The sequence below is a fragment of the Aulonocara sp. 'chitande type north' Nkhata Bay genome, linkage group LG17 (assembly GCF_057382095.1).
Source record: "Aulonocara sp. 'chitande type north' Nkhata Bay isolate Kocher_YH1m ecotype deep benthic linkage group LG17, A_spYH_male_GT1.1, whole genome shotgun sequence".
NCBI lineage: Eukaryota > Metazoa > Chordata > Actinopteri > Cichliformes > Cichlidae > Aulonocara > Aulonocara sp. 'chitande type north' Nkhata Bay.
Genome location: NC_141360.1, coordinates 11077678 through 11103770, shown reverse-complemented (window position 1 = coordinate 11103770; position 26093 = coordinate 11077678). Strand labels below are relative to the sequence as shown.

Here is a 26093-nt window from a genome sequence, read left to right as displayed (position 1 = left end):
CTATTCATATCATTGTGGGGACCATAAATTGGAAGTTTACTAAATTTATGGGGACCAAAATCCAGTTCCCGCAAGTTTGAAGGCATTTTTGAGACTCAAAATGTGGCTTTAGTGTCATTGTTACGATTGGGTTATGCTTAGGGTTTAGGGCTAGGCATTCATTACCTGAGGCAGGTCCAGAGCTTTCATCAGGGCTGTGAAAGCAAACAGGTCCCCAACCGTGTCCTTCAGCTCTATAGCAACCAGAATGAGGCGATTTAAAGTGGAAGCCCGCTCCTCCACGCTACCCGTACATCCCAGAATATCCACAGCAACAGCTATTGCCATGGTGTGGTGCCTAGGAGACAGATGGAGGAGATGGGTGGATTACAAACAGCCCCCAACAGCAATGTCTTTTGTTCCTTATCTGATCGTCCAGCGGTGCAGTAGTCTAACTACAGACCTCACTGCCTGGAGGGGCGAGTTCCACGATGGGTTCCCCTGTACGATATACTGATATACCACCATGTTTAATGGTGGTATATCAGCTTCAGTTCAAACTTCTAACAACTAGTCCCTTAGTCATGCTGCGGGCTTCTCATGATGCACTGAGCTTTGTTCATCACTCTCCATGTCTTTATACACCTCTCTGCAATTAATCATTAGTTGTTATTAATCTCTGGCTCTCGCCCACATCTCGTCTTTGTCCTGTCTTCCTCCCCTCACCCAGAACTGGTCATGGCTGTCCTCCTTGAGTCTGCTGGAGGTTTCTTCCTGTTAAAAGGGACTTTTTGCTTGCCAGTGTCGCCAAGTGTTTGCTCGTACTGGGTCATTTGACTGTTTTATTGTAGGATCTTTATCTTAAAGTATAGAGCCCCTTGAGGCGGCTGCTGTTGTGATTTGGTTCTATACAATCAAAACAGAAGAGAATTGAATTGTGTCTGCTACTACCCCAAAAGAGCTAACCAATACAGTGTATTTACCTTTCCATCAGGTCCAGCCTCAGCTGACGACCGTGCGGCAATGTCACCAGCTCCAGACCGGAGGACACGCCCATTTGACCTTTAAGCTCTGGAGTCACTCCCAGTATCCTGGCAACCTGGTGGGAAGAAAAGAAATTTTACAAGTAGCTGTTAGAACAGTTTTCTGTTATAGTTTGTCACCCTGCTTCATTGGATGTGCCTAGCGCATGTGTTTGGATGAGGCAAAACATTTTATTTGGTTGTGTCTCTGCATCATGAAGATCATTTTTGTTCTGCAGCAGCAGCATCAGGTGCAGGGTGGAAATCTAATTCTCTATAGTGCACAAACACACACACACACACACACACACACACACACACACACACACACACACACACACACACACACACACACACACACAGAGAGGATCTGTGTGTCACAGCAGCAGTAAACATGTTTACCTGCAGATTAAATGCACGCGTCAGTGTCAGTTTTCATTTTCCCAGCACGGTGATGCTGTTTGCAGCACTTTCTGATATGTTATTATTAACAATGAATCATACCGGGTCTTTGCAGCACTAGTACATTTACTATCATCAGTTACTGCCAGAGGTGGGAAGTAATGAAGTACAAATACTTAGTTTCTGTACTTCAGTAGAATTTTCAGGTATCTTGACTATTTATCTTTCTGACAACTTTTTATTTTTACTCTCTTAAATAAAAATCTGTACTTTCTTCTCCTTACATTTTCAAAACAGGCTCGTTACTATTGGTTTGATGCATTTTGAGGTGTGAGGCAAACCTTTTTTTACGTCACTCCATCAAACCAATTTGAGCCTAAACAGTAACACGTGAAAGACAATTCTGTTTGTGTATTAATCACGAGGTTGTATAAAAAGACGAAAGAGGTAAAATCATGTACCATAGTCGGGAATTAAAGTGGGCTGGTGTTTTGGGGTGAGTTTTTTTGTTTTGTGCTTTTTGGGCACGACACCAGAACGACTGCAGGTGTGCACAAGTGCTACAAAGGAAGAACGAAGAGTGAGAGGAGCAAAACGAGTATCTTTTTTAAATAATTCTATCAGCTTAACAAACATCAGCAAGCACACAAACTGCTTGTGTGCAGTTTGTTGCACAGTGTGTTGCTAGCTAAAGGTCCAGCTGCTGTATTTCACAAGGAGAGAAAAGAAAGAGCTCACCCAGAGATGGAGAAAGATAAGAAAGACAGGACAGGAGAGGAAGAACAGGTTAGATGTAAAGGTAAGCATGCTCAGTGGGATTTGATATACTGGAAAAGCTTTAATATAAATCCTCATGTTTTAACCCAAATATTATGTGTGCACATGTCACATTACGCTTTATCATAATGCGAAACTACTGCTAATCAAACTGAGGCAGACTGTTTTTTAAGAATTGGATGAAGATCCTCTGCAGGTAGTGAAGATAAAAACAGGTTAGTTTGCTGTACTGTGATGGATTAAAAGTAAAGAGCAGTGTGTGACTGGTGCACAGTGGCTGTGTTTCATGGTCAGAGTTAGATTATATCAGGTACAGCACAGATGAATTTGAAGTTAAGCTAATGATGCTGAGATTCATTCATCAAATTCCACCTTCACCAACTTTATACTGTCTAATATAAAGACAGTACAAACAGTGTAGAGGATGGAACAGGACAACTCATAAAACATCTGCTTACATCTTAAATTGAGGTGTGTAAATCCACAAAGGGCAGTAAACCTCAGAGCAGTAGCCCAGATCAGCTGATCACAGCCTGTACACAAAGAAACTCACTGCAGCCCTCAATAGAAATTGTGATTCTTTTCTCCACGCTGAGCGACGACAGCTGATGTTAGAGTTTCACCACACGCTCAATCCCACTTTAACCTCTTCCCTACTCACAGTCAACAACGCAGGCAACAGAAAATAGAAATATTCTTTTATTTTCCTTCTTCTTCACTGCTCACTTTCTACTTAAGTAGTTGTTTCATAACAAGCTTCCTTTGTTTTTGTTTTTATATATATATATATATATATATATATATATATATATATATATATATATATGTAGTAGTCACGACCAACTAACTAATTAAAAAAAGAAAAGCTCTAAAGCATCCAGAAAATCAGTCTATAAAAAGAAAAAAAATCAGGAAGACGAAAGATAATGACTTTGCAGAGGAGGATATAACCATGTGAAAAATAAATTACGGTTGTTATATTTAGGTTTAGAGAGAGTGTATGTATACCTGGCAGTCAGCCATCAGCAGGTGTCTGGCTAGGCTGTGGTGATTGTGGCTGAGCACCAGCTCCTTTGCTCTCTTCAGAACCGCCATCTCCAGTGGTTTGTTTTCTAGAGGCAGAAGTCGCGAGTCGAACTCTGCTGGCCTGAACATGGACTCCGTCTCTATGACAGGCCGCTGAAAACTACTCCTCTCTTTTTTCCTCCTCTTATCCTTCTCCTCGTCTTTCCCTGCATCTTCATCCTCTTCTTCACTGGTGTTTTCCAAGGCTGCGATAGCATGATGGTAGGAGCTTCTGTCTCCTGACACCTCCTCCTCCTCTTTCCCCATCTCCCCTTCTCTCTTCAGTCTCTCCACATAGCTGCAGAGTGTTAGCTGAGCTTCACGGCTGTGCTCTGTGATGGGGTTAGCAGAGTTTGACGATTCCCACTCCAGAGGGCTGCAGGACCTCAGGTCTGCAGGGCTGGGCTGCAGTCTTTCACCCTGTCCTGTTATTGTCTCTGAATCGGGACACTTAGCAGCATCAGCAGGTGAAACTAGAGACCCAGAGGAGCAGCAGGAGTCTGCAGGCAGCCGTAGATGTTGCAATTTCAGGGGCTTCACTGGAGGAACAGGAGGGCCTGCAGTGGCTGTGGAATAACAAACACATCCATCTATAATGTTGCATTTGAAAATAAAAGTCAATATTGATGTAAACAGATGTTTACCATCCAATAATAATCAAATAACTTTGCATAAATATATTTAAAAAAGATATATAAAATAAAAGGATACCTCCACCCGCCCAGGAAGAATCAGGGGTTTCTACACGTCTGGGCTCCTGTGGAGGTGCAGCCAGTCTGGGAGAGACACAGGAGGTGTCTGTGAGGTTTGAGGAGCTGGAGGAGGGAACTCTAGCCTGAGGACAAGAGGAGTGAGCCAGCCTAGCCAGAGGAACCTTGCTGGGTTTGGGAGGCGGTTTAGGACACAGCTGGCTGTCAGAGCCCCGGATCGCTTGGCCTGGAGGAACACGAGTGCCGTAAAAGTTACACAAAAGCTGTTTTGGCTTTTATACATATAAAGACTTGGAACATTTTTAAGTATCTAATATTACAACCCCTCTGACTTTTTAACATGTTAAAGATATTATTATTTAAATTCAAATACAATGAAAAGCATGCATCACACTCAGATTTCAGCTATATTATCAGATTGTGAATTAGAGCACAGAGCCCCAGCAGAACAGGAGGAAAATTCATTGTCTAACATTCAAGCAATGGCAGGAGCAGCCAGGGAGAGTGTATTATATTACACCCACATACTTAGGAAGGCACAACGGCTGATTAATTTTAAAACCCCCACGTGGGCTTTTATTGGCTCCTAGCAAGCACCACACAGTTATTTTTAGCCTGATAATCAGTCCAAACTGCCACTTTGTTTAGCTTCATTATTTCTATACCGTTCAGATGCCTGGACCAAGGCTACTTTATTTCATCCTCGATTGCTATTCTTGTCATTTTTTCCTCCATCAAAGTGATAAAGTGGTTTTGTTTGCAGGATTAAAAATAAAGAAAGAGGTGAAAAGTACCAACATTTAGAAGTCAGTACATTTTGGATTTGTCCATAAACCGTCATTATGACGCAGGGCAAACTTGTCATCTTGCATCTAATCTTTATAAATTCATACCAAAACAAAAATTGGAGACATCATCATGATGTTCTCAACAAAATATCAAACTCAATCCCTGGATCAGGCCATCCTTGTCCTTTGGGACTTGATTTATACAACCTGTATAGGGAACTTTTAGTCTTGGCAGAGCTGTGGGCGCTCAGGCTGCTTTTGTTAATTGCAGTTTTTTCTCAATTGTTCTGTTTGTAGCTCTGTGTCTAGCATGAGTGCTGCTCTATACTGTACATTTTATGCACTATGACCAAGCAAATCTATTTTAATCTATTTTACAGTTAACATTAAAAGTTAATACTGATAAAGAGGACAGTAATACTACAAATAAAGCCAAACACCTATTTGTATCACATGTCTTGCAATTGTTAGGCTTAATAGACTCTATTAGGGGCGATCGTGGCTCAAGAATTGTCAGTTCGTCTTGTAATCGGAAGGTTGCTGGTTCGAGCCCCGGCTTCGACAGTCTCGGTCGTTGTGTCCTTGGGCAAGACACTTCACCCGTTGCTTACTGGTGGTGGTCAGAGGGCCCGGTGGCGCCAGTGTCCGGCAGCCTCGCCTCTGTCAGTGCGCCCCAGGGTGGCTGTGGCTACAATGTAGCTTGCCATCACCAGTGTGTGAATGTGTGTGAATGGGCGAATGACTGAATGTGTAAAGCGCTTTGGGGTCCTTAGGGACTAGTAAAGCACTGTACAAATACAGGCCATTTACCATTTTCTATTATATGAACCACTATACGTAAAAGTCTTCAGGGATTCGTCTGTATAAACGCAATGATCGCTGAAGAAACTCATCTGTATACTGCTGGTTCTTCTCCACCAAAATATTTGTATACCTGCTAGAGGCTCTGCTGATTTCCGTGGGAAAGAGGGGCTCAGCAGTGGCTCGCTGCCTGTCCGAAACACCGGCGACTTGGAGTTTGGGCTGGGAAGGAGCGAGTCAGGTGTCTGCAGGGGCTGCGGTTTGGATCCTGAAGACGGAACAAAATTACAGAAGATGGAGTTAAAGAGATGAAAGAGAAGATAATGAGACAGTGGGTAAATAGAAATAAATTTAAAAAAAAGGTTACAAAAAAAAAGGAAAAGATGAGGTGGAGGTGGGGAGGAAAGGAAATAATTTTTAAAAAAAGGCACTGAGTTGATTAGAATTCCCACTTTTGTTTTTGAGGTCTCATATACATTAGATCAGTTTGTAAAAATTAGATACAACAGATACAGAGAAAAATAAAGGATTCAAAATACTTCAAGCCACTAAGATCTATTAATCTCATTTTCTTCCACTTAACCGATTCATGGAGGCAGCAGCCTAAGCAGAGAAACCCAGACCGCTCTCTCCCCAGACCCCCTCTAGCTTATCATCTCTGCAGCATGTCTGGACGTCCTGCCCTGAGACATCCTCCCAGCAGAACATGCCCCAAACACCTCACTTAGGAGGCATCCTTGTCAGACACTCAAACCACCTCAATGGGCTCCTTTTGATGTGGAGGAGCGGTGGCGAGAAAAACCCCCCAAAACAACCGGCAGACACGTGTGACTGTGGATGCGAGTGTATAACAGATGTAATTGGAAGAGCATAAATTAGTACATATAGTTTATGTATTAAACTTTTTAGAGTTAATTGGAGAGATGTAATCCTAATCCGTGGCTCGTGAGCTGCAGGTTGCTGACCTCTGACTTACAGAGAGCACGGCTGCCCTTTGGAGAAAGTTCCTTTCTGCTGCTCGTGTCCATGACCTCATTCTTTCGGTCTCTACCAGAGCTGAGGAGTTTGGGTCGAGTGGTAAATCGACAGCTTCGCTTTTACACTCAGCTCTCTCTGAGTGTTTATTATACAGATGTGTAATTATAATAAAAACTTTCAGCCTCTCCTCAAAGGTCACACAGCTTTTCAGAACCTCCTAGCTTTTACTTACCAAGAGGAAGGAAGCTTTCTGATTGGTGCGCCTTGAGTGGGTGTCGCCGCTCCTGGACTTGATTGAGACTTGCTGGTTGGCTGCCGCAGCGATCCTTCAACCTGAAAGAGGAGGAAGGGCGATAAAAACATCCCACTCACACATGGGCATCGGATAAACCTCTTACAAATATTTCCAATATAATAATAAAAAGGTACCATTAGTATTAAAAAAAAAGTAAATCACGTTATAAACACTAATCCTTTCATCCCTTCTTTGACTTTTTAAAAAGCCTTTTCTCTGTCCATATATCCTCTTGTTCATCTCTGTGTTCTGTTTTACTCTCAGCTCTGTATTTATTATCCCCTCACAGCTGGTCTGACCTCTCTCAGATAGATACAGAACCCTGTTTAATGTCTGTGTGCATTGAAATTGCACACAGACAACAGCTCTTCATTTACAGAGGACGTATGATGTGTATGGGACATGTGTATGTGCGAACTTCAGTCAGAACGATTGAATGTAAACAGCTCAGTGCAAAGAGTAAAACCTTAAAAGCAGAACGATGTGTGGAGGTGGAGACTGTGCAAAGGTGGGTCTCTACTATTCAAACACAGCAGACAGATTGGCATTTGGTCTGTAGCCCACTATCCACTTGCAGTAATAGGCTTATATTAATCAAATCCAAGAAATCTCACATGCTCAGTGGAACAACAACCACGTTATGAGAGCCAGCGAGGAATTACAGTGTTCAGGTGTTAATTAGTGTGTTTGCGTGTGTTTCTAGAGTGCAAACCTGAGCTGGCTGCCTCGGGCAATGCCATTGTCCTGGCAGTGTGTGCTGTCGTGCATGGCCTGTGTGTTGTCGTATGTGTGTCCGTTGGTAATATTGAGGCTGAGGCGTTTCTGGTTCCGCCTCTCCTGCGACATCAGCCTCTCCCGGTGACTGCTCGACAGTCCGTGCTTTTCCTCTAAGCAGCGCAGCGGCAGCCCCCGGTTGATTGGCTGGAAGATGATGGCCCCTACCACCTTCAATGTGTGGGCGGAAGAACAGATAAGGTGACCTAAAGAAACCTCAACATATTTTATTTATCTGCGACTATATTTATCTCACAAGCTTGAAACTCTTAGCACTTAAACACAACTTACTATTAACTACCAAAAGTTTTTCTTTTATGTGCTATAATGAGGAAAACCACCAACCAGAACAATAACAGTATAAAATAAACTTTGAAGCAAGATTAATTAAAAGAAAAATAGTGACTAAACCCACCTGTGAGACAGGTTTTCTGTTGCCAACATAGTATCTGATGAGTGCAGGGATGCTGTCGAACCCTTCTCTGTCTAGGCGGTACTCAACTCTGGAGTAAGCTTCATTCAGCATCACGACCTGAAGGCGACAGGCAAAATAACAGACCTAGCTATTGTACCTTTTATATACTCTAGTCAAATATTCACCTCAGTGTAGCTGGAAGCTCATATGTACCTTCTTGTTAATTTTAAAGTGCTGAGCAGTGTTTCGCCATTGGCATGTGAGAACGTAACTTCCTGGTAAAGACAGCGAATCACGGATCAGGAAGTCTCCATCTCGCTGCACCAGGTTTTCTGCAACCTGCAAAAAGAAATAAGTGACACACGGGCACACTCAACTTTACGCAGCCATGACATTAGAGGACTTTACGTTGTCTCACTCACTTCCTGGTGACTTACCGTTAACGATAACAACTACATGCCTAACCGTTACCCTTACCTTAACCTCAAGACATGTCCTAACCTGAAAATTCATAGATGATGTTGGCCCCTGAGAAAGCCCAGCCTGCATCACGTGACTGTTCAAACAGATTTAGGAGCCCATAATAACCGGCCCACACACACACGAACACCTACAGTGGCCCACAGTGATTGTTTACAATACAAACGTTTAATGGTAGGCTAGTACCAGCTTTGCGAGCTTAGTGATGGTTATGTAAGACACGAGGACCATTCCAATTTATCCAGTTAGTGACCTAGATGCTTAAGGGACAGTTTCATGTAGAATCACATTCATTTCACGCTAAAACCTTTATATGGGAAATCAAAATAATAAAGCTTTAATCCAGAAAACTTTTCAGTGTTTTTGTGCATCTATCAATGCACAAGTCAAATGACAACATTTTTGACAAGCTTGATCCCCGTTTATCATTTACCACAGAAAAAATGAGACCTATTATCAAAGTAACTCGGTGGTTAAAAATTAGCCTTCTCTTATGGAAAGAAAATTAAGCCTTTTCTTTCCATAAGAGATCTCAAGATTGTCATTCATGACCTAATCTCCTCCTCCTGGACTACTGCAAATCACTTTACACGGGTCTCAGTCAGTTGTAGGCTCCTCACAGGCACCCGAAGAAGAAGAAGAAGAAAAAAAGAGATCATATTTCACCTGTTTTAGCTCCTTCCAGCTCAGTCTACTCTCTGTGTTTGCCCCTGAACTGTGGAACAGCATTTCCTTCAAATGACTGATAAAACTAGACTGAACACATATATTTATTTATTGGCTTTTGATTCTTATGGTCATTATATGTGCCTATGTAAGCCATGACTGTTTATATTTACCACCTACTAGCATGTATTTTACTTATTTTTATCCATTCTGTCTTTTAAAGAGCACCTTGGCCAGTGTCAACTGTTGGATGTGTTATAAAGTATTATAAAGCACTGTTAAATGCACTTTAAAAATAAATTTGACTTTCATTTATTATATGATTAAAAAAACCCCCGATATTTCTTTGACCGTTTACACATGCAGTGCTCTTTATTTCCCTGCCTTGTTACATTTATTGGTTCTCGCTCGCTCTTCTCGAACACATACACTCTCTGTCATCCACAGTTTCAGACTTTAATTAAGCAAATGTTTGTATAAGTTAGAACGGTGGTTTAGTTTAGCCAAGGGAAGCAGCTTATTAAAAAAGATTACATCTCAGTGCTGGTTTTCAGGGGAACACACAAGATCTCTCTCTCACATATGCGCGCACACACAACACACATAAACACACCATACAGAATGAAGCCTTTCTTTCTGTCAGCGCTGCTGCAGGGGCCACTCTTTACGCAACAGTCTTCCTGTAAGCACCATGTGTGTAGCATGGAAGACTAATAATAGGTAATCTGGTTCAACAAGTTTCTAACCTGGCTTTTAAAAGGAGGGACTTGTGACTCAGATTTGTGTGCGAGCAGTGTTACCTGTCTGGGAATCGATCCGTGGTACCACGCGTGACTTCTCGGCTCCTCGCAGTCCATCTTCAGTTCTTCCTCGAGCTCCTTGCGAAGTTTCTCTGAAGGACAGTCCAGGATGAACTGATCTCTGGAGAACTGGAATAAAAGCAGAAAAAGCTGATTTTGTAACTTTATCCTGCATAGCTGAGAAACCCAAAGACAGATGACAGAAATTCAACATCCACATATTTAATTTATTTATTTATTTCAACAAAGTAAAAAAGGAAGCAGGAAAAAATAGGAAACTTTTGACTGATTTGTTTAAAGTCGCCTCTGCTGTTCTACAGTAAAACAACACCAAATAAAACACCGCAGAGCCGGGATAGGTAGAAACCAGGACTGTAATCTAATTCCAGTGAGATTACTGAAACTATTGATCAGCCACTTTAATCCCAGCAAAGCCCAAAAAGGTTGCCTAAATGGAAAGTAAAGGACAGACAGCTCTGTTAACCCTGACGGGATGTCGAGTCAACACAACCACCTGAACCACAACACACACCCCCCAAACACCACACACACACACACACTTACATGACAGCTGCTTGGTCTCTCCATCCTGCCACCTTTCTCTGATCTTCAATAACAAACTTCATAGCAGACACATTAAAACTCACGCACACTATAGTTAAGTCTCTTCTGTTTGCTCAAACAACAAGCCCGCACACAGCCTCTGTCTGCGTCTGCCTCCTCTGTGATTTTCTCCTTTATCACTTCCTTTCTTGCCTTCGTCCAGAGTCATTCAAAGAAATGTCATCATCCTGACACCGCCCAGCTACCCAGACCGGCCTCTATGCACACCTTCACCTAACGTAGACAAGTACACGCACGCACACGCACCCACAGACACACACACCTCTGAGTGACGCATAAACTTATCTAAACTAAACCTTTTTTCTTTTTAACCCATTACTGCTACACTCAGTCAGTTTATTCTATACTTTTGCATTTCAATCATTTAAATGTCAGTACAAATGTCTTGAGCTATTTATTTATCCAAGCAGCAGGACTTTATTATAATTTTTTTCAAATGGCCCAGAGCAATATTCCTCCAGACGTTCTGAAGGGATTTCCAAATGGTTCTTTGGACATTGGCTGCTTTTTCCACTCATTTGCACTCTAGTCCAGCGGTCTCCAACCTTTTTTGCGCCACCGACCGGTTTATGCCCGACAATATTTTCACGGACCGGCCTTTAAGGTGTCGCGGATAAATACAACAAAATAAAACTAGTACCGGTACCGAAAAAAAAGAAGATTTATTCATAACACACGTGAAAAGACCAAGGAAAACCGAGTTAACGATAAAAATGATAACAAAATAAAGCTGAAAACCGATAAAAACCCTGAAAACTATACATTTCACACCTGAGCCTCAACTCTCGCGGCCCGGTACCAAACGACTCACGGACCGGTACTGGTCCCAGGCCCGGGGGTTGGGGACCGCTGCTCTAGTCGTTGTATCCGTCACTGACCTCACTGACCTGTATCATTTGAGCATAAAACACCTAACTGTATGGACAAACCAGTGTTGTGTCTAAACAACACTGGCTGTGTAGACATAACACTGGTTTTATGCTGGTTGTATGTTTGTCAAACTGCTTCTAACACAGGTTAGTATTAAAATTGTATTTTCATACCAACAGGTGATTCCCAAAGGGTTATACGCTGAAAACATGGAATGTCTTGGCATGTTGTGCAGCATGTCCATGAAAAAAAAAATGTTAGGAAAAATGGAACATAAAAAAGTGTAAAGCCTAAAAATTCCCTACAGCATGAACAGTATCTGAAAGTCATGTACTTTCAGATACTGAAAGTACATGACTTGCGGTGCTACTTGTACGGCCGCAAGTAAAGTACTACTTGTGGCCGGTCCAGACGGAGTACCTGGCAAGGTACTAAGAGCATGTGCCCACCAGCTCACCCTCATCTTCACCAGACTCTTCAACCTCTCACTGGATCAGGCAGCCATCCCATCCTGTCTAAAATCAGCCACAATCATCCCAGTGCCAAAGACGTCTCCCATCTCCAGCCTGAATGATTACCGCCCTGTGGCCCTCACACCGGGAATCATGAAATGCTTTGAGAGACTAGTCCTTCAGCACATCAAGGATTACCTCCCCCCAGAATTCGACCCCCACCAGTTTGCATACAGATCCACAGAAGACGCCATCGCCACAGCCCTCCACGCTGTGCTGAGTCACCTAGAGCAGCGGCAGAGCTACGTCCGAATGCTCTTCGTGGACTACAGCTCAGCCTTTAATACAATCATCCCGGACATCCTCATCACCAAACTGGTCACTCTTGCCCTCCCTCCTCTCACATGTGCCTGGATAAAGGACTTTCTCACAAACCGGCCCCAAACTGTAAGACCTGGCCCTCATCTCTCCTCCACTCGCACACTGAGCACCAGCTCCCCACAGGGCTGTGTGCTGAGCCCCCTCCTGTATTCTCTCTACACCCACGACTGCAGTCCGACCCACAACAACAATCTCATCATCAAGTTTGCTGATGACACCACGGTAGTCGGACTCATCTCAAAGGCAGACGAGGCAGAGTACAGAGAGGAAGTCCTGAAGTTGGCAGCCTGGTGTTCAGAAAACAACCTGGCACTGAACACTAAGAAAACCAAAGAGCTCATTGTTGACTTCAGGAGACACAGCACTGACTTGGCCCCCGTTTACATCAACGGGGAGTGTGTGGATGTGTGGAGAGGGTCCACACCTTCCAGTTCCTTGGTGTCCTCATCTCTGCTGACATCTCCTGGACAGACAACATCTCAGCGGTCATCAAGAAGGCCCAACAGTGGCTGCACTCCCTGAGAGTCCTCAGGAAGTACAAGCTGAACTCCAACCTGCTGCTGACCTTATACTGCTCATCCATTGAGAGCCTGCTAACCTACTGCATCACGGTATGGTACGGCAGCTGCACCAAGGCGGATAGAGTGAGGCTTCAGAGTGTGGTCAAGACAGCACAGAAGATCATCGGCTGCCCTCTCCCCTCCCTGATGGACATTTATTCCTCCCGCTGTCTCAGCAGAGCAGCAAACATCATCAAGGACAGCTCCCACCCTGGTTTCAACATGTTCAGCCTGCTTCCCTCAGAGAAGCGCTACAGGTGCATCAACACAAAAACCCACAGACTCAAAAACAGTTCCCTCCCCAAAGCCATAACCACCCTGAACTCACACATGCACCGATAACACAGCCCCCCCCTTCATGTTTGCACTGAGTAGGAGATGCTCTGTATCTCATTGTACAACTGTATATTGACAATAAAGGCATTCTATTCTATTCTATTCTACTTAAGAAGTAGGGGGAAACAGCAAAGCCCCTAAGAGAAGCAACTGGCCCTTTAAGTTGATCTACTGTTCACCGAAGCCTCATCAGAAATGGTCTCTGTGGCTGTCAGAAAGTCCTTATTAACTGAGGGAAACAGGGAGAATAGGGCTGAGGTTTTGCCAAATTACACAAGAACTGGACTGAAAGTCTGTGGCAACAAGACTTGTAGAGCGATGGATCCAAATTGGCAACTTTTAGTTAAAATTGCTGTCAACGTGGTCCGAAAAAAGGAGAGAGGTACCACAAGGAGCGTCTACCTCCATCTTTAAAACACGATGGAGGATCTGTCAGGGTTTGGGATGCGTTTGTGGTGCTGGGGATATTGTTACAATTGAATAAATGTAGAAAAGAATCATCAGATTTTTTAGCATGACAAACACTGCCAATGTAATGATGATGATGATGATGACCGAAGTTAGGCAACTGTTATGATGATGATAAATACATATTTACATGTCTCACAGCCTCTGGGGTAACAGTACTGGCTCAGGTTCAGGTACAGTTACAGGTAAAGTTTCAACTGACAGTCTTCAGCTAAAAGTCTGAAGACTGAAGGTCGTCATGGACAAGCTCTCAGAAGAAGGCTTTGATCCAAGAAGAAGAAGAAGAAGAGGTTTGAGGTAGAACACTGAGGAAAAAAGCAAACACGCTCACACAAACAGGAATTACTAATCCATGTCCATGCAGGAAACTTGGAATATCATATCTGTGCCATTTTTATCTCTCTGCGGCTACACTAGCTCTCTTCCTCTCTAAAGTCATTAGAATAGACCCCCTGCCCCGAGTCTCCATACATGACAGAAAATCAAAGTGTCACATTACAGCAAATATTAAACTGATCACTGGCTTGGCACCATGGTGCACATCCAACAATTTACTTTATTTCCAGTTTGAACCAGAAACACTGTGTATGTGTGTGTGTAGCAGTGGAAAATACTTGGGGCGGTGTAATTGTGCTGTCACTAAGTCTCCTGGGCTCGTGTTTTTTTCCTGCCATTTTTTAAACAAAAGATTCAATGAGTAAGTAAATGATAACAGACAGTCTGAATTACACGATCATTTTATTGGAGCTTTCTCTTATCAATCAACATTAACAGTTGGTGCCATTGGAGTAAGCTAATGGTCTATCTAACATCTGTCTTTCTAACATCTGACTGACAGACAAACATTTGCTCATAGATGCACTTTTTGTTGTTATATTTACTTATAGATCATCCATAGCTATTTGGATATGTCTCCGACAGGGACAACACGTGGACAGAGATAGGCTGGGACCAAACTACAACTCCAAATTCATGCACCTTTCTTTTGTTTCACTTTTTGTTTTGCTTTTAATCATTTTCTTTCCTTAGGTGCTGTGATGTGTTAAAACAGGATACACTACACCCATAACGCACGGCTTGCAGCATGTTTTTCCGGTTGTACGGGCATTGCGCAACAATTTTAAAATGCACATGATCAACTGTAATAACTGAAAACACGACGGCTGCTGGTTTGTATTATTCCCAGCTTATCTGGATTTGTTACCGACTCCACTCGCATTTGTGATTCTCACATTTATTTCAAAAGACACAATACGTTGCTTTTACGTCTGCAGTCTCAGTGCCAACAGACTGATGAATGAAAGCGCGGGAGAGCTGGTGAGAAGAGGGATGCACGGCAGCGGCAAGGATGACATGTACATATAAAGTTGAACAGTGATTAATGGAGATGGGGATACATGGTTAATGCAAATTAACAGAAGAGTGAAAGAGCACAGAAAGAAAAATTGAAGAGAAACTGAAGGAATAAGAGGAAGGAAGCAGAGAAGGAAATAGGAGGGAGGAGATGGATATATTGGATGTGAGGTTTTGTTTAATAGCCTGGCCTTTAATAAGATCCTGCAATATGATGTCATCCTCAGAGAGTGGCTACATTTATACCGTACCAGCCTGTGTGTGGACCACAACACAGCAGTGAAGTACAGTGAACTGGACTGGCCTGCTTCATGGCCTACAGCCTTTCCTTCTAGCGTGAATGACTTCAGTTGTGACAAAATATGGGATAAACAATACACTGACGCCAAGCTTCATTTCATATGAACTGCAAAACTTGCTCAGCGTTATCCCATGGTGATGCTTACCGTTGAAACACACATTGAAATCAAAATAAAACCCATGCATTAAGGTAAACGTTCTTCTTAAATTAGCAAAACCTCCTGACATTCCCCATACAAATTAATGATAATTTGTATCAAATCATTAAATTTTGGATTCAGTGAATTTCGGTCCAGTTCTTGTGTAATTCAGCCTTTTCTCAGTCCTTTCATTAAGAATGATTTCGTAACAGCCACTGAGACTGTTTCTAATGAGGATACACTGCACACCATGCACCAAGTTTTCAGCTAACAGCATTTTGGGAGCCTCCTTGTTGTTGGAAAAATCCTATTTTATGCCTGTTCAACTGTTATCTTTGGTATTTTTCATAGCTTAAACTAAAGAAATGGGAATAAATGATGTCCCACAAGGATGATTCTGTTCATCTGGACGTAATGTTTTCAGTGGGAGAAACGTTTCGTCACTCATCCAAGTGACTTCTTTAGTCTCAGCCGACTGCAGGTTTCCACAACCTTAGTCAGTTCAGTTTTATTTATACAGCGCCAAATGACAGCAAAAGTTGCCTCAAGGTGCTTTATATGGTAAGGTAGACCCTGCAGCAAACGGTAACAAACTGTACATTTGCACAATGACTGAAACTAGCCCACTGAATGAACAATGGGCTGTGAGGTGAGGTGACCATTGATAAACAACAGCACAGCGTGTTTTGGGGTTTAAAAGCCACAGAGACACGGTGTTTAGAAAAAATGCATCTCAGCTGTTCTGATACTCCTGACACATACAGGATCACTAAGGGTTTTCGCTTAGGTATCGGTTGTCCTTCTCTCCTGGATCGGCTGGAGCTTTCTTTTGGCGCCTTCCCAGCTTTGACGAATGTCCAGCCTGGATAACCACATTTACTCAGGGCCTTCTTGACGTGATGTTCTTCTGCTTCCCTGGCCGTTGTGTCTGTGGGGATGGTGTTCGCTCTGTGTTGCAGCGTGCTGATGACACACAATTTGTGATCCAGTGGATGATGAGAGTCAAACCTGACTGGATCAGTCCCTTAATACTGATCCATATGCGTAGGTTTACAGTACACATCAACTTTTAAAGGGGGCCTAAGGGTACATCTTTGCCATCTTACAATGCTGTGATTGCAACCATTCCCCAACTCTCTGTGAATGGTACTCATGGCCATGGATCAATGGTCTTTGATCAGTGGTTGTTGATCAATGGTCATGACAATTTGCATATTAATGATCAAGGGATCTGACCTCAAAGCCCATTGTTTATTAAGTGGCCTGGTTTCAGTCATTGTGCAAATGTACTGTTTATAAGATTGCTGACTGCAGGTTTCCCCAGAGACTGAAGAAGTCACTTGGATGAGTGAAGAAATGTTTCTCCCACTGAAAACGCTGCATCCAGATGAACAGAATCAACTTTTGGGATTTACTTACCTGGATGAGCATGCATCAAGATGAACAAATGATGTGTTTTTACAACAGACTGCTTGTAACAAGGCACCTAAAAATTGATTCTTTGTCATCTGTTATGTGTAGACAACAGTGATTCATCCCTCGAGTTGGTTATGTTTTGTGATTTCATAGCTCAGTGTTAAGCAGCTTAAAAAAAAAAAAATAAAATCTGACATGCCACAGAAAATAATCTCCAACTAAAAACAAAGGTACTGTTAAAAAGGATCTCTGCAGTGATTGGATTTTCTTCTGATTTCATGGATTTGAAGATTGAAGGTACTTTTAACCCTTTAAAGGTTTCTCTATATATGGTGACGATGATACATTTCTGTAATAATCCAGTCGTGTGTGGCAACCATTCAGAAGCAGCGACCACCTGGGTAAGCTGCTTGTCCTCACTTCACTGAACACAAAAGGCAAACAACCTTTTAACATCATAACTCTGATCCCTCATCACCTTACACACATGTAAAGTTACAAATACATTAGATGACGTTATAATCCTCACCTTACCTCAACTTATGCGGCTTATGAGCTGAAATAAAGCAGTGAACCTGAGATTCTTAGTTGATACCGCCAGCCTGCAGGATTGCAGATAACAAAAAACCCTGAAGACTGACTAGAAGAAGCAGCTCCATTTGAATCATGTTCAAATATGCAGCGGAGTCAGTATATTAACAATTCTTCAAACACCAACTAAAACACCGTAGAAGACCATAGAGGAAACTCTTCTGCTGCCTCAGTTGCAACACATTTCTTTCAAGAAGAAACAATAAAAACTATTGCCCTGGTCTCTGGTTGGGTCTCAAAATAATCTTTATCTGTGATGCTACACTGTACAGTGGGATTATGACCACTGCAACAGTATACAAGCAACGCAGCACCATAACAGACACATCATTACAATTATGGTGACGTCTGAGATCATTTTAGAGGTGAAGTCAGGCTATGCAGCTTTTCATCTTCTTTATTTCTATTTTTAGAATGCAACCAATTAGTATTATGAAAGTCTTGAGTTGCTAAAGGCAAAAGTTTTGAAAGTTCAACAAACAAAATGCTTAAATGAGAGTTGGGATACCCATCAAATGGGTTTCACTGGGGCAATCATCATTAAAATAACAACTCTTTGGTCTGCTGTATTTCTGGCATTTCCTTTTCTTTTCATCTCTCTTAACAATTTCAGTTTTTTCCTCCTCCCTCTCTTCATGCTACCATTTCCCACTGTGTCTACATACTGCATAGTATGCATCCCCAATCAAGTCACAAAGCTTTAAAAAGTGAATACATGAATGCAAACAGCAGTGCAGGTTGTGTCAAGAATACATGTAGAATTGAGGTGGGCTTAATGAGAATATTCCTGCTGAACAGTCATGCAGCATCCAAATGCTTTTCCTCAGAGCTTCAGTTTAGCTTTTTAGGGCCTGACAACAACACTGTGTTTGACTCTAACATTGAATTAAATGGGCATCATTACCGCTGAGGACAGTTGATAAAACCTAATAGCTGTTGATGTTTTGATTTTCTATCTCTGCGTGTTGTCTTCGTCATCAAAAAGGTCCCTTCCTTTCCTGTTTACACACAACTAAATACAAACATCTTCCTGTGTTTAGGCCAGAGAGCATCTGATTGGTCAGCCTGGGGCAGCCAAAGAGGGTTCATCGTCAGTGCCATCTTAATTTGTTCTGTAAGCCACAATCTCAGCACCAGCATCGGTGCCTCACTAATGCTCTTGTGGAAGAGTGGGAACAAATCTCTGCAGCTAGGTTCCTGAACCTGTATGAACAACGACTGAATGGCTATAGCCTGTTCGTCATATACTGTGAAAGTCAAAAGAGGATTGCTTCCAGATTCAAATCCTACAGCGATAACTGAGGTCGACTGCCTCAAAGATACAGATGAGATTCATGCTTAGTGATGTAAAAAGATTTTTTAGAAACAGTAGAAAGGATTGATCTCCACCAATGAGCTAAGCCTGAAATAGCAACTGAGGGTTTTTAAGTTTTAGAGCATCATGTTTTAAGAGCTAAAGATGAATAATGGTTTCTGCTATACAACGATAGAGAAAGAACCTTATCATGCAACGGGATTAAGATAAAAAGAACTTTTTAATGCATCATTTTACAGCAAATGTACGCACAGAAGCAATCTAACTATGCATACAACCCAGCTATGTTGGATCATGGCAGCTAATGCAAACAAAAAAAAAAACGAAAAAGTGTCAATGATGTGATCTAATAGCTAAGGATACCAGCACAAGTAAGCCTGAATCTCAGCAGGCACAGAAACAGGAAGCAGGGCCTCTGTGGATAAATGGCGACCTCCCAGAGAAACAGATGGAGGGGAGAATGAAAAGGGGAATGGAACAAAACCCCAGGCAATATGGAGTCAAAAGTAAAGACACAGAGAGACAGAGAGAAAATAGAAAAGCACTAATGAAGAGGATGAGGATGAGCTGGGGGAAAACTCACAAAAGAGACAGAAGAGCATGAGATGGATGGGAGCGGTGCTGTGCAGTTCTGGTTCTTGAGAAAACAACAAAGATATCAAATAAGGATAACAAGTTCACATTGCATCGAAGCATCATTTAAATGAACAGACTGGAGGATTCTTAAAATAACCAAGAGAGTGACAGACAGAACATCTCAGGTTTTATTCATTCAATTTCTAAATGAGCAGTAATGTAACTATTGGTCATTTATTTTCTCTCTGAAACAGAAGGTCTGGATAGACTGCACACAACAACAACAGCCATTAGAGGCAACTCTTAGTGAGAGGAAGTGCTGATGAACTGCCATATGCATTAAGTAGGAATCCAAGTTTTCCTGGATGGTTTGGATTGGTTTGAGAGCACAGAGTAATACTTTTCCCCCTCTTTGACAGCTTTCCATTTGAAGAGAAATGGATTTTAAGTGTTGCAGCGTGCTGATGACAGCACGCTGCAACATCAGCACGGCAAGGTTGAGAGTTGACCGGAGAAAATGCACACAAAAATATAGTCTGATGAAGATGCAATATGCTGAAAACTTCAGAACAACTTCTTGGCATACTTTGTGGTGAGATCAGTGTGTGCTCTTAGAAGATACATATAAAGACCTGTAAACAGACTTTATCCAGGCACAAAGTGCATTTTAGCAGCAGATGGAAATGTACAGGCTGATCCACACCACCCCACCTCAGCCTCCTGCCCCACTGCTGCTCGCTGCATCCAATCAAGTAATGACATTCATACAATTTACTGATGTCATAAAGAAGACAAACTAGCACAAGCTGGTAATTTATCATTCACATGAGGACTACTACCCCTGTCCTGTTAACTGTCTAACCATCTCACCACTTCCTTCACACACAGCCTTATCTGTCTGCCAGCACTAGTTATGGATGAAGCCAGCATATATCTCACAATCACACCCTCAGACAGACAGTCGCACAGTTGGCCATTTATGAGAGTGTCTGGTCTGACTAATAAAAGCCCAGTGTTCACAGTGAGAGCGATGGGAAAGAGAAGGACTATTTAGGCTGATTAGATTTTGCTCAGGCTGGAAGTGTTACCACGCACTTTTCAGACTGTTTTCTGCAGGGCAATATGTTGTTTTCTTTCCACCATCTCCTTGAAACAACAGGATGAAACGAGCCTTGAAAAGCACGCTTGCATTAAAGAATGTTTCTGAAGTTGCATGCTATTAATATTTTAAAGGCAAACAAACCTCTTACTTTTTAATCTACCCCTGGACTAAGATCATCTCATGATGGACAACACCAGCATAAAGTCTGTAGCATGCAAGCATTCACAAAACACCTGCACATGGGCACTTACAGTTACACCTTGTATGATGAATTTTACACAAAGCAAAAGTACAAAACATGAAGATGAATTCAATGATAAAATAGGTAACATGGACACATTCTCACACACACTCTCCTGTGTTTCCTCACCTTTGCGCCGATGACAGAATTCTTGTGGTAGAAGCAACACAGAGCTGCTGTCAGGGCTTTGAGGTTGCATCTCTCCGACATTATCGACTCTATCTGCCGACACTAACGGGGTAACAAATGCTGCCTTCGGCCAGCTCAGTTAGATCTGCGGTCAAGGTGACTGAAGAACAACTTGAACGACAAGTTCCCAATGATTCCCATTTGCCTCTTCCAGTAAAACCTTCATTAAGAGTTACACAGATGGTCGAGTACTAACTCTGCAGCTGGATCAATATCACAAGTCAGAATTTTTCCAGTCTCTCAGACTAAGGAGTGAACATCTCCCCTGGGATAACTGTTACTAACATTCTGTCGTCTCTGCCTCTCTCCTCCACAGTCCCCGCAGAGTGAGCCCTCCACTTTCTCACACATTTTTTCTTTAAATTTCCCTTTTGCCCTGCCCCCCTAAGCTCCATATATGGGAGCGAGAAAGACCCATGTGAGGTGGTTTGCACCAATCAAGTGTTGATAAACTAGGAGTGACCCAAAGGCAGAGTCTCCCGCCTGCTCTCACTGCAAACACATGGGCAATGGAAAGAAAGCTGTGTACATCGGCTTTGCATCCTCTGCATGCATTCAGTATGACACTTCAAACCTAAACTGTTGCTATTGTTTCCCTCTGACTCAAAATCATTTTTTCAGAATTTGCACTGATTGTGCTGATTGGTTTGTTACTCAATTTAGTCTCTAAAGTGACAGTTTGACCAAAATACTGGCCAAATAATTATGTATGCCTTTTCTTTCTGAGTACTCACAGCTGTGGAGTTTCTGCATTACTACTTTAGGTTTATCTGCCTATCAAAAACAATGTCCAGCCCTTGTGCGACTGTCTTTCAGTCTCATATAGACGATGTTAACGTTTCCATAAGAGATGCTCTTTTTTGGTGTAAAGCCATGGTTGGAATTGTGGCTCTTCCAACTGCTCAAACCAGCAGTTTGAGAACAGAAAACACATCACAGAAGAAAAAAAAAAAAAAACTAAAAGTATATCACTTCCACAGTTGGCAGTAAGTATTTTAAGAAAACAGCTATGAGTCACAAAGAAAGTTTCAATAGGAAATAGCTGCTGTTCAACCAGTGTTGTGTACTAAATAATCCACTTGGAGACAAAGGGAAGGGTCTGCTAAGAGTGAGTGCGCATGTGTGCTGTGGACTGATGCTGGCCACTTGTGTTACTTAATGCTTGTTGAGCAATTACGCCCACACACTGGTGAAACTCTTAGCTTTCACACCAGTTCACACACAGACCCATACTGACATCTGACATAAGGAAACTGGCCCCAAAGCAGGAAAGTGAAAAAAGTATATTGGCATGTTTCAGGCCAGTAAAACTTATCAACTTCTTCAGGGAAGAAAGTGAGGAAAACGGTTGGACAAACGTAACTAGATCCAGAGTGTACATGGCAGCGTACAAAGACAGAAAATAAAGAAATAACCATGAGTATACAGCACAAACACTACCATCTACAATGTAGCTTGCCATCACCATTGTGTGAATGTGTGTGCGAATGGGTGGATGACTGGTTGTGTAAAGCGCTTTGGGGTCCTTAGGGACTAGAAAAGCGCTATACAAATACAGGCCATTTACCATAAGAACAGCCACATGCACACAAAGACTAGACACACACTGAGGGTGACACGCCAGCAGCAACAAGTTGAAGGGAATATTCGGTCGCAGGAAACTGAGCCACTAATTACAGTGTGAACTCTCATGAGGACCCATGAAGGAAATACATGTAGAACATTCCCTAAGGCACCACATAGAGGCGCACACACTCCCACACACACACACACACACACACGACTGGCGACCACAGAAGCCCCAAATCACCAGCTAGGCTAAACGTCCACCTTAAAATACACACATCCGTCGCTCCAGGAATGCTTTGGAAAAACAGTGAAGGACAGAAATTGGGGCGCTGAGGTTCTATGTTTTCTATTTCTATCTGTTTGTTGGTTCTGTCAAATACGAGAGACTGTGCTGTTTCAGCAACCTAAGCTAATTACATGAAATATAATAAAATGGAAAATTGGGGATGAAAGAGGGCTATTTTCTATGTAAAAATTGGCTTAAATATGTAGTTTTATTTCAGGATGTATATTTTACTGTCCGGGGGGACTGAGAGAAACTATATGCAGTCAATGATGTTGAAAGTAAAGGATCTTTTCTCTTTTCATGATGTGTTAACAGAATATTCCACTCATCCTAGGATTTATTTTAACTTCTTTTGCCAAAGCCTGAATTGAAGTACCTAAAGACATACAAGGCCCCTAAATTTCCCATAATGCAGCTTAACTGGCCAAAGTACAATAGGACAATGGGATGCTAATGTAAGCCTGAAATGCCACCAATATACAAAACTGATCAGAACAGTAGCAAAATATAAAGATGAGAAGTGCTTTCTACGAGAACGAACAAATACAAGTGATTCATCTTTCAGTTTGCATTTGTTCTATAAACACATCTCATACAATCTGCATCAAATTGCATTAGGTAGTAAACCTAATAAAGAATTCATGTCCAAATGTACTACACATCCATTTACAAGGTCACGATTCCCAACAGTCTCAATGATAAATACAGTAAAGGAGACATGCAGTAGGTACAGGTTTTACATTTCCTGACAGTGGCTGCAAGCTTGGTTGGCAGAAATTGGATTCTACGGTGCAGTATGATATCACACCACAATCGAAGCTTCACTGTCCTTCTGTACCAGTTAGGCAGCATTCATCACGCTTCCTCATCCCCTAATGCATCAATAAAATCAGTGACACTTCTATTCACCCTCTGGGTGAGTCTGTCACATGCACACATGTGCAGACTGTGTGTGTATATGAGGTGTTGGTGACTGAGTGATCAATAATATAATAGACTGGTGTCGAGCCGTACTGATTGGTTCAACGTGATCCTTATATAGTCAGTGAAAGCGCATGCAGTAAGAGGCTACAATACATCTTATGTGGGTCAAAAGAGAAACTAATTTGTTGGTGTATTTGCTTTTGTAAAGTACACTGGAGCACCAAAGTTCCATAAACTACAATTAAAAATACAAACTACTACTCATACTTATTTACTTTATTGTATACTTGAAAAACAAGAATACAAACATAACAATTTTACAAAGAGAAGATCAGCTTCACAGTTAATGCAAGAAGCATCTGATATTTGGTTTGAACACTGGAAAATTTTTCATCTTTTATTTACAGTGCAGACAATTTAATATAACATGAAAGACAAGTATTTTAACATTAATACATCCATACATATGAGCAACGTGACTTCCATTTTCATGACACGAAGACTGGTTATAGACTATTTTCTTCAGTACGATTCTTCTGTGACTCTCTCTTTAGCCCAGATTTAGATTAAATCCATGTCTGAGAAACTGGCTCATATGGTTTGACCCAAATCTAAAAACAGACAATTACTCAGCTTGAGCTACAACTGTTTAAAAACGGGCGATAGCTTCAATAAAGGAGAAAAAAAATATCCGTGTCTAGATTGTTACCCAAAAGTTTTAATGTTTTTTTAGGTAAATCTGAATATAAGATGACAAAGACAAACCTTGATGTTACTTGCTTTTTCCCTTGAGCATAGAGCGTATGATCACGATTTCTGTAACCTGACCACACTTGCTCAAAATCATCACTGAGAAAATCTGGAGACTGAACAGCCACTGATGAATTAACAGGAAAATTATTACTGATGATATTCTGTAGCAAGCTGTGGGGGTTACTGGCCAGCTGCCTGTTCCACTTATAGGCTGACAAACTGAATAACTGACTGGGTGTCCAGTTCATGGACGAGCAGAGAGACAAACCAAGCTGGTTGGTGGGGTGCCGAGCGTGGCTGGCTGCTTGCTGTTGAAGTCATGCTGGCTCACTGACAGACTGGTATGAAAGTCACACTATTGTTTGGACTTCTAATTAACAAACATTCACAACAACATCCATCTACAGCGACATTTCTACTTTCGAGTCTGACAGTCCCTTTCCTCAGTTTGGCCAGCAGATGGTGCACTCCTCTAAAACTCAACAAATGCATGAATAGCTGTTTGTAAGCGAATTCAAACAGTTACTGCTCTTTTATCTTTATTATTAGCAAAGCACAGTTTTAAACTGGTGCCTTCAGTATGTGTGTGTGCTCTATACAAGTGTCATCCACACAGAGTTAATAGCTACTGCAACCCAAGACCACACACACACACACACACACGCACGCACACGCACGCACACACACACAGAGCATTATTGTTTCCTAAAGCTCTCTCATGAGGGTTTACAGCAACTTTCAACTCATTGTGTGGGAATAAAAGAGTGCAAAAGAGTCTTTTAGCAAAGGCTTAGTAGAAGAAGAGTTGTGTTCACACTGAATCACTGAGGGTCTTTCTTTTCCTCTCTATCATTTAATTTGTCATCAAATAATACAGAGATCGTGCTGTATTATACTATTAAGTCTGGCCAAGTCATAGTAAAATCAACAATCTGCTCCTATTACTTTCTACTCAGTAAAGTTATACAGTACTTATCTTGATACCTACTTTATAATCCTCAGTAAATTTTACTTTCTGTGAGAAAGAGACACTTCAATTTGACTTCATTCCTTCACCAGTGCTTTTGCCTCTTTGTCAGCACGATTACTAAACAACACCTTGTTGGTTTTCTTTTAATCTGGTCAATAGGTGGAGCATGATTAAAGGAAGAACCTAGTACATTTAGCAAAATCAGGTTCCATTGTCTTTAAATTTGGAAGACAGGGTACTAGACTTCTTCTTCATGTTATGTCTATTTCTAGAGAAGGAAACAAGCTGATTGGATTCTTAGTGACGAACATCAAACAGAGGCTGTCAACGAGAAGAGAAACTGGCCATAAGGTGGTGAAGTTGAGAATATATTAAAACTATTGTTTTCCACAGAGACTTCCTTCCCAACAAACACCCATTCTGCTCACATCTACTTGACATAATCACAGAGAACAATGCAACACTCACTGTACTGACAACTGTTTGTAAAAAAACAGTTTCCAAAGCATATGCCACACAACACCTGTACTGTACCTGTACGGTCTATGTGTGTGTTTTCATCCACAGTGGAAATGCAAACACACCTGGAGCAGCACAGAAGCAGAGCTGACAGCTAGGCTTTCACACATATTATATAATACCTGGAATACAGTAGGCCACATATGCGGTCAGCACGCAGACACACACAAAATAGGCTACGCACTCTGTTGATACACCATGTGTGT

General features: G+C 41.9%; 1 protein-coding gene across 4 annotated transcripts in view; it reads right to left on the bottom strand.

Annotated features, from left to right (window-relative positions):
* The window catches only part of bcar3 (BCAR3 adaptor protein, NSP family member), an 86153-nt gene that overhangs the window by 3981 nt on the left and 56079 nt on the right, over nt 1-26093 (bottom strand). For 3 of the 4 annotated variants that reach the window (XM_086269141.1, XM_086269142.1, XM_086269143.1), the window contains 10 exons: nt 9953-10081; nt 8220-8345; nt 8007-8123; nt 7530-7762; nt 6755-6855; nt 5678-5812; nt 3957-4181; nt 3189-3811; nt 963-1078; nt 166-337 (listed from right to left, as the gene is read on the bottom strand). In XM_086269141.1, the coding sequence (XP_086125267.1) occupies nt 166-337; nt 963-1078; nt 3189-3811; nt 3957-4181; nt 5678-5812; nt 6755-6855; nt 7530-7762; nt 8007-8123; nt 8220-8345; nt 9953-10081 (1977 nt within the window). Of the gene's footprint in view, nt 1-165; nt 338-962; nt 1079-3188; nt 3812-3956; nt 4182-5677; nt 5813-6754; nt 6856-7529; nt 7763-8006; nt 8124-8219; nt 8346-9952; nt 10082-20806; nt 21177-26093 lie in introns of those variants that run through there. The other variant, XM_086269144.1, reaches the window with a different exon arrangement.